This window comes from Myotis brandtii, unplaced genomic scaffold (assembly GCF_000412655.1).
Source record: "Myotis brandtii unplaced genomic scaffold, ASM41265v1 scaffold82, whole genome shotgun sequence".
Classification (NCBI taxonomy): domain Eukaryota; kingdom Metazoa; phylum Chordata; class Mammalia; order Chiroptera; family Vespertilionidae; genus Myotis; species Myotis brandtii.
In genome coordinates this window covers 3,647,663-3,663,127 of record NW_005371324.1, presented here as the reverse complement: position 1 = coordinate 3,663,127, position 15,465 = coordinate 3,647,663, and the positions used below count along the sequence as shown (strand labels likewise).

The 15,465-nt window shown below is 39.9% G+C and overlaps 1 protein-coding gene across 1 annotated transcript in view; it reads right to left on the bottom strand.

Moving 5' to 3' along the window:
- The window catches only part of LOC106724392 (GLIPR1-like protein 1), a 53,148-nt gene that overhangs the window by 17,392 nt on the left and 20,291 nt on the right, over positions 1 to 15,465 (bottom strand). The window contains exon 4 of the mRNA XM_014531629.1: positions 8,913 to 9,019. Within this exon, the coding sequence (XP_014387115.1) occupies positions 8,913 to 9,019 (107 nt within the window). The remainder of the gene's footprint in view (positions 1 to 8,912; positions 9,020 to 15,465) is intronic.

The following is a 15,465-nucleotide window of genomic DNA, read 5'->3' as shown; positions in this document are numbered from 1 at the left end:
TTTTGTGAATGTATGTACTGTGCTATTTCCGCTCAGAAGTGGAATCACTGGACCATTGAGTATGCATGTGTTCAACTTTAAAAAATATTGACAGCCTGGCTGGAGTGGCTCAGTGGTTAAGCATTGACCCATGAACCAGGATGTCACTGTTTCATTCCTGTTCAGGGCACATGCCCGGGTTGCAGGCTCAATCTCCAGTAGGAGGCATGCAGGAGGCAGCCAATGGATGATTCTCTCTCATCATTGATGTTTTCATCTCTCCCTCTCCCTTTCTCTCTCTGAAATCAATTAAAAAATTTTTTAAAAAATATCGCCAAATAGATTTCTAAAGTGGTTGCAATTAACACTGTCACCAGTAGCAGTAAGAGGGTGCTAGTTGCACCATATATTTGCTCCTGCTTGGTATCGTCTATATTTTTTATTTTAGTTCTTACGGAAATGGTTTAGTAATTTTCATTTACATTTCACTGGATAATAATGAACTGTAGCATTTTTAGATATGTATATTGACCATCTATATGCATTTGTATATGAAACTTCCCTTCAAATCTGTTGGGTTATCTTTTTCATATTGGCTGTGGAACTTACTTATAAATTCTAGTTACAAGTCCCTTTTTAGTTGTATTTGCTCAACAAATATTTTCCTATTCTGTGATTGCCTTTACATTCTCTTGATCAGAGTTCTTAATTTCAGTGTCCACCAGTTTTCCATTCTTTCTGTTTGTTATTAGTGTCCTTTGTACCTACTTTTAAAATATATATATATACTTTTTTATTGATTTTAGAGAGAGGGAGGGAGAGAGAGAGAGAGTGGGAGAGAGATAAACATCATTGTGAGAGGGAAATATTGACTTGCTGCCTCCTGCATGCCCCTACAGGAGATGGAGACCACAAACCAGGCATGTGCCCTGATCAGGAATCAAACCTGTGACCTCTTGGTCCATGGGATGATACCCAACAAACTAAGTCACACCATCAGGTAAGGGCACCATCATGTCAGGGCACTGTCATGTCAGGGCACATACCTAGGTTGGGGGTTTGATCCCTGGTTGGGGCTCATATGGGAGGCAACTAATCAATGTTTCTCACATCATTGTTTTTCTCTCTCTTTTTCTTATTTCCTCTCTCAAATCAATAAACACATCCTTGGATGAGGATTTAAAAAAAAATCTGAGATACTTTTTTTTACTATTACTTTTCTTCTATACAGCAATACTATATACCTTTGAATTAAAAATATAAATTAAATTATATAACACACAAGAGTGTTGAAGTTTTAACAATTAATCTGATGAGACAGTTAGCCATGCACTTTTTTTTTATTGTCATGTGTGAGACTTTCTCTTTTATATAAATGTTAGAAATAAAGTCAGTGGTGGTCCATTTCAAGGCAAGGCATTTAACCCTGAATGGAAAATGACTGGCAGTTTGCTAGCATAGCAGCCCGTGGACATGACAAAGTTCATGCACCTGGAGGGTCCCCGGGCAAACAGGATGCTAGGGAGGGGCATATTGACAGAGGAACTTAAACTGGAAAGGAAAGAATACCCTATAAGGAAATAATGAAACTTAGGTGAGGTCTGGGAAGATTGTATACCCCCTAGTACTCAGCCAATGAGGAACCGAGGGAGGGACCTGAGCACCAGGGAATAAAATGTGGGTTGTAAGCCCTTTGGGTGTGCCTGCCCACCAGACACCTGATCTTGCCAGACCGACATTAAACACCTCACTTTTGCTGTACTTTGTGTCTCCATGTCCATTTTCTTTATTTAATTTTGGACTGGTGAGTGTGTTTCCCATAATACATAAAGATTAACACATTCGCAGAAGAACACAAAGTAGGCACAATAGATTACATGCTGCCAACTGTGGTGCTTCCCCCTTTGGTTCCCAATTTGGATATTCTGTCAATAAAAAACAACAGTTAAGAGCTCAAGTTAGATTCAAGGGACCAAAGTAATTAAATCAATTCTCAGATAGTTTTATACATACCTACAAGTCTTTCACGTGTTTCATTTCCTATAATAGAAAAAAGTAATATAAAATTAAAAGTATTCATTTGCTTTTTGGGCTTTTAGAATAAGTTAATGAACTTAGTAAACAAAATTTGGCTTTTTAGCTTAAAAAAAATGATGAAAGTTTCCTCCCCAAATCCTGTTGTACCTAAAATCCGTGTGATGTTCTCTGCCAACAATGTCATTTCCACAAATATTTCTAAAATGCCCTTTGCATTGAAGGCATAAAAGCCAAACATAGACAAAACTATATCACTTTATATTTGATACTCTGTCATACCCGTTGAAAAATCTCTGAAAAAGGTAGTCCTTCATGTAGTGTTTTGGGTACCCACAGCCTTTTATGAAATATCTCACTCATTTCTGCACTGGCCCTTGCTCTGAATTTTGCTCAATGTCTTTCCCCCTTCAAATTATTCTCCCCTATTTACTGTTTGATCAGCAATCTGCAGTTGTTAGGAATGCATTTATTTATTTATTTGTTTGTTTGTTTTCTTAGTCATTCATTTATTCCTTCTTTCCTTCCTTTTTTTTAAAAAAATTTTTGGCTGTGTATTGAGCATGATTACAACCTTTGGATGTAATGGTTATCAGAACCAAAATAAAGTTCCTCTCCTTACAGAAAAATAAGGAAAGAAAATCTATCATCAATTTAAAAATGGACTAAGGAAATAAAAATGATCATTACAGAGAGTGATTAGTACTATAAAAAAACACAATGCCTCAAAAGATAGACAATAATGAGGAACTTAAACTAATACCTAAAATTTATTGAGAGCTTACTTTATTTTGCACTCAATCACTTTGTATGACACTTAAATGCTCTTAATCACCTCCTCAGTAAGCCACCTCACATAAGTTCAGGAGGCACAGAGAGGCCCAAGCAACAATCAAGATTTTGTTTAAAAAGCGATAAAAAATAATAAGAAAATAAGAATACAGGAAACAATAAATAAACAATAATAAAGGAGGAAACAGGATGTGATAAAAGTTTTAAAAAATTAAAAACCACCTGTATCTATCTCTTTGCAATAATTTCAAAATATTAGTTAAATGAACCAGTTTTTAAAAATATACTTACTCAAAGAGGAGTTGAGAGTAAAAGTAAATTTAAAAAAATTAAACTTACAATGTAATACTTAGAAACAGTATCCAGAAAGAAAAAAAGAAAAGAAAGAAAGAAAAGAAATACTATGATGAAGTTTACAACATTAAAGAAAGAGATTGGGGATCATTTGAAGAGATGCAGAAAATATCTGGTAAAATTAAACATTCATTCAAGATAAAAGATCACATCAAAATAAGGAAAGAGAAAACTAACATAATCTGGCCATAAGGACTAATTAAAAACATTTTAAGGAAAAATACATAATTTTGAAACATGTCCTAAAAAATATGGAGCAACAAAATAGTCTCCACTGTTATAAATCACTATAGGCCCAGTGCATGAAAATTTATGCACTGGAGAGGGGGGTCCCTCAGCCCGGCCTGTCCTCTCTCACAGTCCAGGAGCCCTCAGGGGCGGGAGGTGACCCAGCGATCAGGGGAAGGTGATGCCCCCATCACACCTGTGCTGCTGCCACTGCTGGCAGCAAAGCCTCGGCCAGCCCTGTTTACCTGACCCTGGGCGGCTCTGGGTGGCTGGGCAGCCATCATCCGAGGCTTGCGTGCGCCTTAGGCTGGCCCTGGGTGGCTGGGGGGGCTGAGGGTGGGTCTGGCTGCACTGTGTTTCTGCCACCCCCCTGGCTTGGCTGAAAGAACTGGGGGGCTCTGGTGGGGCTGAGGGAACTGGGCAACGCCACCTTGTGGCTATGGGCACCACCATTTGTGACGGCATGACGGTCAATTTGCATATTCCCTCTTTATTAGATAGGATTGTATTGGAAGATTCACTGACTATTAATATTAGTGAAATAAATAACTGATGTAAAGTTTATATGACAAAACACATTTTTTATAGAGAACATTAAGAAAATACAAGAGTATTAACCAACTATTCATAAGAGAATTATGTAAGATTTCTGGATATTAGACTAATATAAAAATAATTTATATTCTATAAATTAGCAAAAATCAATTAGGAAATATAATTTTAATATGCCATTTTAAAACAACAAATACATGCTACTAATGAACCTAACTTGGTGTGCAAGGTCTTTACTGAGAAAAGTTTATAACTTAACTGAAAGACATTTAAACCCAAATAATCTTTATTAATATAAATAATCAATGTAACAAAGATTTTAAATCTTCTTAAATTTACCTATAAACTCAATGCAATGCCAACCACAATTTCAAGGTCTTCTATGGAATCGATGAGCTTATCATAACATTAATTTCCAAGAGTAAAGGACCAAGAATAACCAAATATTTCAAAATAGTTGGGAAAGGAACAAGTAGGAGAACACCTCCTAGCTGGTCTCAAAGTTTATTGAGCCTTTGCAGTTTGTGCAGTGCTGTACTGGAGACCATTGTCAATACCCACTTAAGTGCCAGCAATGTAGTCATTTGGGACAGACAAAAGCTGTCATCAATCAAAGCTAGAAAATCCAAATAAAATACAACAAAACAGTGCTTAAGAGCATCAGAGATTCAAAGCAACAAAGACTAGAGCAGTGATGGTGAACCTTTTGAACTCGGCGTGTCAGCTTTTTGAAAAACCCTAACTTAACTCTGGTGCCGTGTCACATATAGAAATTTTTGATATTTGCAACCATAGTAAAACAAAGATGTATATTTTTGATATTTATTTTATATATTTAAATGCCATTTAACAAAGAAAAATCAACCAAAAAAATGAGTTCGTGTGTCATAGGTTCGCCATTACTGCTCTATACACTGGATGCTTCCAAGACAGCAAAAGCCAAAAGCTTCCAGGTCTCTTAAAGACCAGTTTCAGAACTGGCACTATATCAAGTCCTTTATTCAAGGAGAGGAGATATATGGTCCACTCCTCAATCGGGGTAGAGGCATGCATGTAAAAGGGGAGTGGGGACGGGGGGAGGAATAGTTGTTGGCCATTTTTCAAGTCAATGTACCACTCCAAGAAACAGCATATCCCTGCCCTAACCGGTTTGGCTCAGTGGATAGAGCGTCAGCCTGCGGACTCAAGGGTCCCAGGTTCGATTCCGGTCAAGGGCATGTACCTTAGTTGCGGGCACATCCCCAGTAGGAGGTGTGCAGGAGGCAGCTGATGGATGTTTCTCTCTCATTGATGTTTCTCACTTTCTATCCCTCTCCCTTCCTCTCTGTAAAAAATCAATAAAATATATTTTAAAAAAAGAAAGAAACAGCATATCACCAAAACTAAGAGAAAACAAAACAACCTTGAAAGTAGAAACAGACCCACAGGTGATTTGGATGCTGGAGTTTTGAAAAGGGGTTGGAATATTTGAAGGTGTTGATAATGGAGCTTGAGGGTGGGGGGAGTTAATAGAAACATGGGCTTTGCAGTTACATAGCATGGATTCAGATTTTTCTTCAATTGCAGTAAGAAGCAAATGAGGAATTTTAAGAAAAGAAGGTATTTGATCTGATTTTCTTTGGGTAAAACAGTTTGGAGTAGAGTAGGAAGAGCATCATTAGACTGGACTAGTTCAGGAGAGAAATGACAGTGGCTTGGATACTGGGCAGGAAGGAGAAATGAAAAAGAGAGTGTTTCTTTGTTATCCTTTCAAGGAGAAAACATTAATTTGTAGGTGGGACATAATGCAGGAAGGTTATTTTTTAAATTGCTTTGAATGAAATCTGAATTTAGAGGCACCATACTCTAAGTCATTCTTTAATTGATGTATAAAATGGATATTCAAACATACATATCTCATGGAAAGTTAATTATCACAAATTGAACATACATAGATAACCTTTAGGTATTAAGTCCTCTTTCCTTTCCAAAGGTAACCACTATCCTGAGTCCAAATGTAGAATAGTTTTGCCTGATTTTGAAATTTATATAAAGGAAATCTTTTAATGTGCTTTCTTTTTGTATCTGCCTTCGTTTATGGCATTATATCTATTTCTTTTTCTTACATCTACCCCCTTCATCCATTTCACTCTATCTTCAGTCAAAGAATTTATACACCTAACTTAAAAAGTATCTTTGTTCTGAGAACTAATAGGATGATGATGGAACAGAAACACTAGTTTTAAATCACAATAAGTTTGGACATTGATTAACATGTTAAGCGCCATGTCAGTCACCGGTGTCTGACACTATACTTTACATCGGGATTGGTCAGTCGATGGTGTTGCCAGCATATTGGTGAAATCAGATATTGAGGGCTAAACGGAAAGGAAGACAAAACAGGCTTGGCGCTTAACGTGTTAATGTGTTACTCCTGAGTGAGACTATTTTAATAATCCTATATAATAAATGGGTAATATACAAATTGACCCTAACAGCAGAACAACCAGAGCAACTGATGGACCAGTCACTGTGAGGCACACTGACCAAGTCCCATCCCCCGGGGGCAGGCTCCCATTGTCTGATGGCTAAAGGGGAACTGAAGGTGGGTGGCGGAGGATGTGGGAGGCACCAGGCCAAGACCCCTGCACCGCTGGTCGCCCCACAACCAGAGGGCACCCTACAGCAGGAGCTAGGCAGGAATGGCCAACCTCTCGGTCTCTCCACCCAGCTGCAGGCTCCGATTGTCCATGGGGTACCAGTTTCCATTAGTGGGAAGAAGATACAATAGAACAGCCTGGAAAAGGAAAATCTTTTTCCTTATTGATTCTTTATTGCCGGGCTCTAGAGAAATAATGGCCAGGTCCCCTGCTGGGTCCCTCGGAATCCCATCTCTCCTCCTCTGCTGAACCCTGCTGATCATCAGGTGTCCCAAGAGCAGGAGGGAGGGGAAAGCTGGACTTAGCAATGCCACCCACCTGACGGACAGGGGTAGCAGGGGGATGTGGTGACCATATACAGACTTTGGAGTCACACAGACTCTGCCAGTTAGAACTGTGTAACCTCTCTGAGCCTTGGTTTCTTCATCTATAAAATGAGTATGATAATAGTACCAGCCTCATTGGAATGTTACAGCATGTGCATAAGATTATGCATGTAAGGCTCTCAGCCCAGTGCTTGACAGGTACTAAGTGCTCACTGTTGCCACTGTGATTATCTGCCCCCTGCCCTCACTGGGCCCGTGAACACCAGTGCTTAACTGGCAAGGTAGGCAGGTGGGGAAATTGCCTGCTCCATGTCCTGGGGCCCCTGGGGGAACTCAGATTCCGGATTCCGGATTCCGGATACACGGGCAAGATGGCTCTGCAACATGAAACCCCTGAGGGTCAGGAGTCCAGCCTGGTCCCAGCATGTGCCCTTGAGTCTCTGGGGCAATAACTGCTGCCTCCTCTCTTCCTGGCACTGTCCTGTCCTGCCTCAGTTGTCACTCACTCCTGGAATCCCTGCGTCATCTGTGTGCACATCTGTTCCCCAGTAGCCCACACTCCATGTGCCTCCCAGCTCTTCCCTGCACTTGGGAAAATCACTTAACCACTCTGCGCCTTTGTTTCCTCATCTGACAGCTGGGAATAATAGTGCCGGCCTCCTGGGGTTGTGGATCAAAGCAGGTCACCAGGTGAAGCACAAGTGCTGGGGCCTGTTTTAAGTGGCCATTCAGTGCCAGCTGTTCTGTTACTACTGCTGAAAGGCGAGTCTCCTAGGAGTAGGGGTATGTGGGGTGCCCCTATCCTGTGAAAACCCTGAATGAGAATCTTCAGCCTCTTTCAGAAACTAGGAGCTTATTAGCATAATAATCCACCTGTGAAGGACCTTTTGACTCCTATAAGCATTAACAACAAAGAGTAAAAAGCCTGAGGCCTAGATGTCTGTCCTGTATACCAATAGGTTGCTGGTTAGGTTCCCTGTCAGGGCACATGCCCAGATTGTGGGATCAATATTTCTCTTTCTCTCTTTCTTCCTCTCTCTCTCTCAAACAAATAAAAACATATTTTAAAAAATAAAGTTAGAAGTGAAGCCATTATGGTCCCATGGCTGCAAACTCTAGAAGAAAACATAACTCAACAAGAATAAGAGACTCTTAAAAAAAGAAATTACAGCAATAAAAATAACAGAATTCCAATGAGGAAGAAAACGGGCATCTAAAAGAATCGATGTGGCTAGAGGGGAAATCACTAATGAGCCTAGATTTTAAAACTCAAACTGGGAAAAATGTATTTGCAGCAAATAGTCAATAAATGGTTAGTATCTTTAACATATAAAGAGCTCACACAAATCCTATATAATAAAAGCCTAATATGCAAATTGACTGAACTATGGAACAACTGGTGGAATAACTGGTCGCTGTGATGCACACTGACCACCAGGGGGCAGAAGATCAACTCAGATGATCAGCTCAGCCAGAAGCTAGCTCATGGCTGGAGAGCGCAGCAGCTGTGGTGGGAGCCTCTCCTGCCTCTGTGGCAGCGCTAAGGAGCAGTGAGCTGAGAGGTAAGGAGCAGCAAGCAGGCAGCTAGAAAGGAGCAAAGGGTCCCGGGCTATGAGAGGGCGCAGGCCGGGCTGAGGGACCTCCCCCTCCAGTGCACTGATTTCGTGTACTTAGCCTCTAGTAACTAATAAAAGGAGGAGAATGGAGGCAAATGCCAATAAAATTTCAACTTGTAGTTCTTTGTATAGTAGCAACTATCTACTGTATAGCAGCACCCTGGATCACAGTTATACCTCACTTCCACCTGTCCTTTAGCCTCAGAGGGAAAATAATCAGTGAAGAAGGGAGGGATTATCTGAGTTTATGATTTATGACAAATGAGTTATATCATCAGAGAGCAGCAATCAAATCTTCTTCATAAATTCTCTATAAACTTGAGGAGATCTAAATTTGAAAATATAATGAATTTATGGAAACTTTGCTCTCCAAATAGGAAATTACCATTTACTTTTTTCATTTTGCTTACTGCAGAGGCTGATTTCACAAGTGTCTTCTTTTCCGCACATAGAGCAGGATGCTCCTTCAGTGTAAGGGCGGGCCCCTGCATAATTTCCTCTGTAAAAAAAGGAAACATTGGGTAGCCAAATGGCTATTTACTCTTCTAATTTTGTGCATTTACTTATTTTTGGTTGCTCATTAAGTCATGAATGTTGAAAATGACTTTTGTCCCAATTTTATGCTAATTTGTTTTATAAAAGGATACTTTAAAACTGATCTCTACAGTGTGGTCTCAATATGTCAAAGTTATATCCTTTAAAATAAAAATTTTTATTGATTTTTTTAGAGAGCAAGGAAGAGAGGGAGAGAGGGAGATTAATTTGTTGTTTCACTTATGTATTCATTCATTGGTTGGTTGATTCTTGTATTAAAACTGCAACCTTGATGAGCAAGACCGACATTCTAACCAACTGAGCCACCCAGCCAAGGAGTTATATTTTTTACTATGCAATAAAACATAAATTCGATATGAAACCAGTGTAGTTATGTATGTGAAAGCCAAAGTTATTTTTTGTTTGTCGGTTGTAGAACACTAAGATTATCTTTTTATTTTGTAAATGGAATAAGCAAAATTTAAATAGCAAATAGAAACATGCTTTATGGATTGCTTTAAAAGTATAATATCATCATCCTTATCGAGTCCTGTTTGATGATATACCAAAGTAATGGTACCATTTGGACAACCATTTGACAGATATTATGCCTGCTTTTCAATAGTATAAGCTGATACATTCTAACAAACCTGCTTTTTTTCCATCTCAGTGTTTGTGGTAGACTTTATAAATGTTACTTAGAGTACCCAGAGAAAACATTAATAACATTAGCAGCACTCCATTAAAGAATAAGCCACAATTCATTTATCCACCCATCCGTTTATGGACATTTGTGTTGTTCCAGTTTTTGACTATTACATATTAAAGTACTATGCACATTTTGAATATTTATATAAGTCTCCTTATGGGCATACATTTCCTTGACTACGTATCTAGGAGTGAAATAAATAGATCATATGGTCAGTACATATTTAACTTTTTAAGAAATTTCTACACTGTGTGCAAAATATTTGTGACACTTTATATTCCCACCAGCTGTGGTGGAGAATGCTAGTCCCTTCACATCTTCCCTCTGGATTTAGAATGGCCAATCTTTAGCCAAATTGTTGTGTAGCGATATTCATTGTGGTTTTAATTTGTATTTCCTTAATGATTAATGATACTGAGGTTTTTATCATTGCTTTTTTGCCATCTGAAAATTTTCTTTATTAACCTTTTTTTCATCTTTTTATTATTTTAAGTATTCTTCATATTGAATTGTAACAGTTCTCCCTATATTCTTGATACAAGTCTTTTATCTGATATGTTTTGCAAAGACTTTCTTTTACTCTGTAGCTTATCTTTTCATTCTCTTAGCAATGTCTTTGAATAGTTGTAATTGTAATTTTAATGCAATCCAACACGTCAATTTGTTCTTTTATGGATCATGCTTTTGGTGTGGTAGCTAAAAATTGTTGGCTATGTTAAGGGCACAAAGTTTTTATAGTTTAGGTTTTACATTTAGCTCATAGATTAATTTTGAGTTATTATTATAGGTTTTATTTTATGCAGATTCATGTTTGCTTTTATATATGTACTAGTAGCCCTGTGCACAAATCCATGCACCAGCATCTCTCTGCAAGGCCTGTCTGCTCCGTGCCCGCTTCCCAGAGGCTCTCCGTGGCCTAGAGGCACAACTGCGGCCGGGTGCAGAACACTTGCCTCATAGCCAGGGCAATGATGCAAGCGTTCCCACCTCCTTCCCCCCCGGCCGCTCTGTGCCCGCTGCCCAGAGGACTTCCATGGCAGGGGTAGAATGCTTGCCTCATCACCATGGCAACGAAGCAAGCATTCCACAATGCCACTCACGCTACCTGCTCTCAGTGGACGCCTCCCTGGGACTGGGGGATTCTGGCGGGGCTGAGAGGACTGGGCACCACAATCTTTGTGATGGATTGACAGTTAATTTGCATATCACCCATTATTAGATAGGATATCCTATCTAATAAAGAGAGAATATGCTAATTGACCCTCACACCATCGCATAGATGGTGCCACCCACAGCCAATAAGGAGGGAATATGCTAATTTTCTGCTCCGCCCTCAAAGATGGCAGCACCCACATCCAATAAGGAAGGAATATGCTAATTGACTTCCACGCCATCAAAGATGGCAGTGCCCAAAGCCACTGCATGGTGCCCAGTCCTCACAGCCCCCCAGCCATGCAGGGCTGGCCTGAGGGATGACCAAATGACTGAACAGCAGGCTGTGTTGGGAGACCAGGCCAGCAGGGGGTGTTAGTGAGGGATGACCAAACGACTTGAACAGTAGGCTGCGTGGGGTGACCAGGCCGGCAGGGGGGCTGTGAGGGGCGACCAGGCTGGCAGGGGGGCAATTGGGGGCAACCAGTCCAGCAGGTATGCCGGTGGGGGGGCAGTTGGGAGTGACCAGGCCAACAGGGGGTCAGTTAGGAGTGACCAGGTCAGCAGGGAGGGGGCAGTTGGGAGCAAACAGGCCAGCAGCAGGGGGCAGTTAAGGGCAACCAGGCCAGCAGGGGGGGAAGTTAGGGGCAACCAGGCAGGCAGGCAGGTGAGCAATCAGAAACCAGTGGCCCAGGATTGTAAGAGGGATCCCGGATTGGAGAGGCTGCAGGCTGGGCTGAGGAGACTCCCTTGTGCATGAATTTCGTGCACTGAGCTTCTAGTCCTTTCCAATAAAAGAGTAATATGCAAATTGACCATCACTCCAACATACAAGATGGCCATCCCGATGTGGTCAAAGATGGCCAGCAGGGGAGGGCAGTTGAGGGGAACCAGGCCTGAAGGGGAGGGTAGTTGGTCTCGACCAGGCGTGCTGGGAAGGGGAGTTTTGGGGGACCAGGCAGGAAGGGGAGGGCAGTTGGGGGGGACCAGGCAGGAAGGGGAGGGCAGTTGGGGGCAATCAGGCTGGCAGGGGAGTGGTTAGAGGCAATCAGGCAGGCAGGCAGGAGAGCGGTTGGGAGCCAGCAGTCCTGGATTGTGATAGGGATGTCTGACTGCCCGTTGAGGCCCGATCCCACCAGAATTGGAGAGGGTGCAGGCTGTGCTGAGGGACACACCCCTCCCCATGCACAAATTTCGGCTTTGTCTGGAAGGTCATCAGGACAGTTATTTCGCTGTTCCTCCATTCGGTCAATTTGCATATTACACTTTTATTATATCTATATCTATATCTATATCTATATCTATATCTATATCATATATATATATATATATGTATATAGATGTATATATAGATGTAGCTAGATAGCATTTTGTTCCAGCAGCATTTGTTGAAAAATTTCTTTTCTACTGCATTGTCTTTTTATATCTATTAAAAATCAGTTGAACACATGTGGTCAACCATGTGTAGATTTAATTTTGAACCCCTTATTCTGTTCTATTGATCTATATGTCTAACTTTATGTCAATATCACAATGTTGTGATTATTCTAGCTATAATAAGTCTTGAAAACAATAGTGTCAGTCCTCCAAATTTGTTCTTTTTCTTAGTTGTTTTGGCTAGTTTAAGTCCCTTGCATTCCCATATCAATTTTAGTATCAAGGTTTCTCAACACTTACAATAAAGGCCTGCCAGGATATTTATAATTGTGTTGAATATATATATCAATTTAGTGAAAAATTACATTTTATCAATATTTAGTCATTTATCCTATTAAAAAGGTATATTTATTTATTTGTATATGTTAATTTATTTCATGAAGATTTTATAACTTTCAACGTACCGGTCCTTCATACCTTCTGTCAGAATTATCCCTAGATAATAGATATATAATGCAATATTTATACCATCTTTATTTGTAAAAATAACCATCTGAATGCATTCCCATAGTATATTACAGTTAAGTACTCATTACATTATTAACATTCAGTAGTTGAAAAAGTATAAAACTGTGCTTGAGAGGATTCAGATTGGTTCAAAGTCATTCACTGAACTCAGTCATTTTCCTCATTTTTACAGTCATAGCATTTATCAGCGTCATTCAACCCTAATTTACATAAGAACACATTACAGGCAAAATCCCACTGAAATCATCAAACAATAGTTTATGCTGTTACAAATATATTATGCAAAATAGAACACTGGCACCACATTTGCATCATCCTGCTTCACAAAGATATATTGCATATAATAATCTATATTTTTAAGCTATTATGAATGATAATGCCATTTTATTTCAGCTTCTAATTGTTCATTGCCAGAATATGGGTATGTAATTGAGTTTTGTATCTTGATATTGTATCCTGAAAAATGTCTAAACTTACCTATTAGTTCTAGAAGAGCTTTCATAGACTCCATTAGATTTTCTACATACTAGATCTACAGACCTGCAGTTAGCTAAGTATGACCCATAGCTAAGAATTAATTTTTTTATATTTAAGGGGTTATTTAAAATACAAAAAAACAAAGATGGATATGTAACAGAATGCATGTGTTCTGCAAACCTAACATTTTTGCTATCTGTACTTTACAGAAAAATGTTTTGCTGTTAGCCTTAACATTACATGCAGGTTTTCCACAGATGCCCTTTATTAGGTTGAAGATGTTGCCTTCTGTTTCTAGCAGGCAGAGAACTTTCACTATGAATGAATGTTTGTCTTTTACCCCATCCAGTGAGATGATCAGATGATCTTTATTTTTAGGTTGATTGATATGGCCAATTACATCAATTGATTTGAGAGACTTAAACCAGGCCTATATTCCTTGAATAAACTCCATTTGGACAAGATGCATTATGCTTTACTATCTTATTGTATTCAATTGCTAAATTTTGTTTCAAAATTTTCTACCTATATTCATAAGAGATACTGCTCTGTAGTTATCTTTTCATTTTATTTCTCCTGCTTAATTTGTGTCTTTTGAGGAATTTGTTCACTTCATCCAAGTTGTCTCTTGAATACTTACCCCCATTATTATTTTGAATGGCCTTCTTTATCCCTGGCAACATTTTTTGCTCTGAAATTAATATTACCTGATATCAATATACACAATGCAGGTTTATTTTGCCAAATGTTAGTATAGAAAAGCTTTTTCCATCCTTTTGCTTTTCATGTTTTTATATTTAAAGTGCTAGAGGCCCATTGCACAAATTTGTGCACGGGTGGGGTCCGGCTGGCCCACCCCTATCAGGTTGATTGGGGCAGGCTGGCGGGGGAAGGGGCCCCATGTGATTGGCAGGCTGGCCCCACCCCCCTTTGGGGTGGTAGGGCCCATTGGAGTGGGGCAGGCCTAGGGGAGGGGTTGCAGGTGATTTTCTGGCCGGTCCTGCCCCCTATTGAGGTATGGGGGCCAATCAGGGTGGGGCTGGCCATAGGAAGGCACCACAGGCAGTTGTAGGGCTGGCCCTGCCCCCTGGTCAAACTCTCAATCAAGGGGACAATTTGCATATTAGCATATATAACATGCTTTTTGTAGGAAGCATATGATTGTTTCTTGATTTTTTATCTAATCTCACAATCTCTGCCTTTTCATTTGGGTGTTTGTAGCATTTATATTTGATGTGATTATTAACATAGTTAAAATTGATGCTATCATTTTCTTATTTATTCTTTGTTGCATCTGTCGTTTGTTTTTCTTTTTAAGTTATGCATGTGTCATACTCATTCCTGTTGCTAACTGAGAAGGAGTAGAATAAATACAGGAGGAGATATACACATATGTACTCTCCTTAGCAATTTTGACATATCTCAGCTTCTTTTTATGAATCCTGTATATTTATTCTATGCTTAGATTTTCATCTTTTGTATATTTTACTTTAATATTTTTGTTTGTTAAATGGTTGGGTTGTGGGTGGATTTTATCTTCTTTCTTGTACAGATCAATGGGATTAGAGCTCCACAATTTTATTTTTGTAGCCTCCCATTAGGCTTATGTTATATTTCCACTTAGATGCACAATAATAAAAAAGGCAATAAAACTTACGGTATTTTTTTTCAAAAAATGTGCTTTTCCCTATCATTCAGAATCACTTGCTCATTCCAGTTATGTTATGCTATATTAGGAAAGCATCTGCCAGTCTATTTTGTGTTCTAGTACTTAGCGTGGTGATGCATTTTACGTTATCTGTTGTTCTATTTAACAAAGAATGTCCATCATTTTTACTCTTAACTGTAAATATCTCATGGTAGGTATAATTCTTTACACAAGGTAATAGTCTCTCACCACTTTCTATTTTCATTTTTTCTTTTATTATCATTACTAGAGGCCCGGTGCACAAAAATTTGTGCACTCGGGGGGCGGGGGGAGGGGGGTCCCCCAGCCCGGCCTGTGCCCTCTCGCAGTCTGGGACCCCTCGGGAGATAACGACCTGCTGGCTTAGGCCTGCTCCCGGGTGGCAGAGGGCAGACCCAATCCCTAGGTGCAGCCCTTGGTCAGGCTCAGAGCAGGGCCGACTGGGGAGTTGGGGCGCCGCCCCGTCATGCACAGAGCAGGG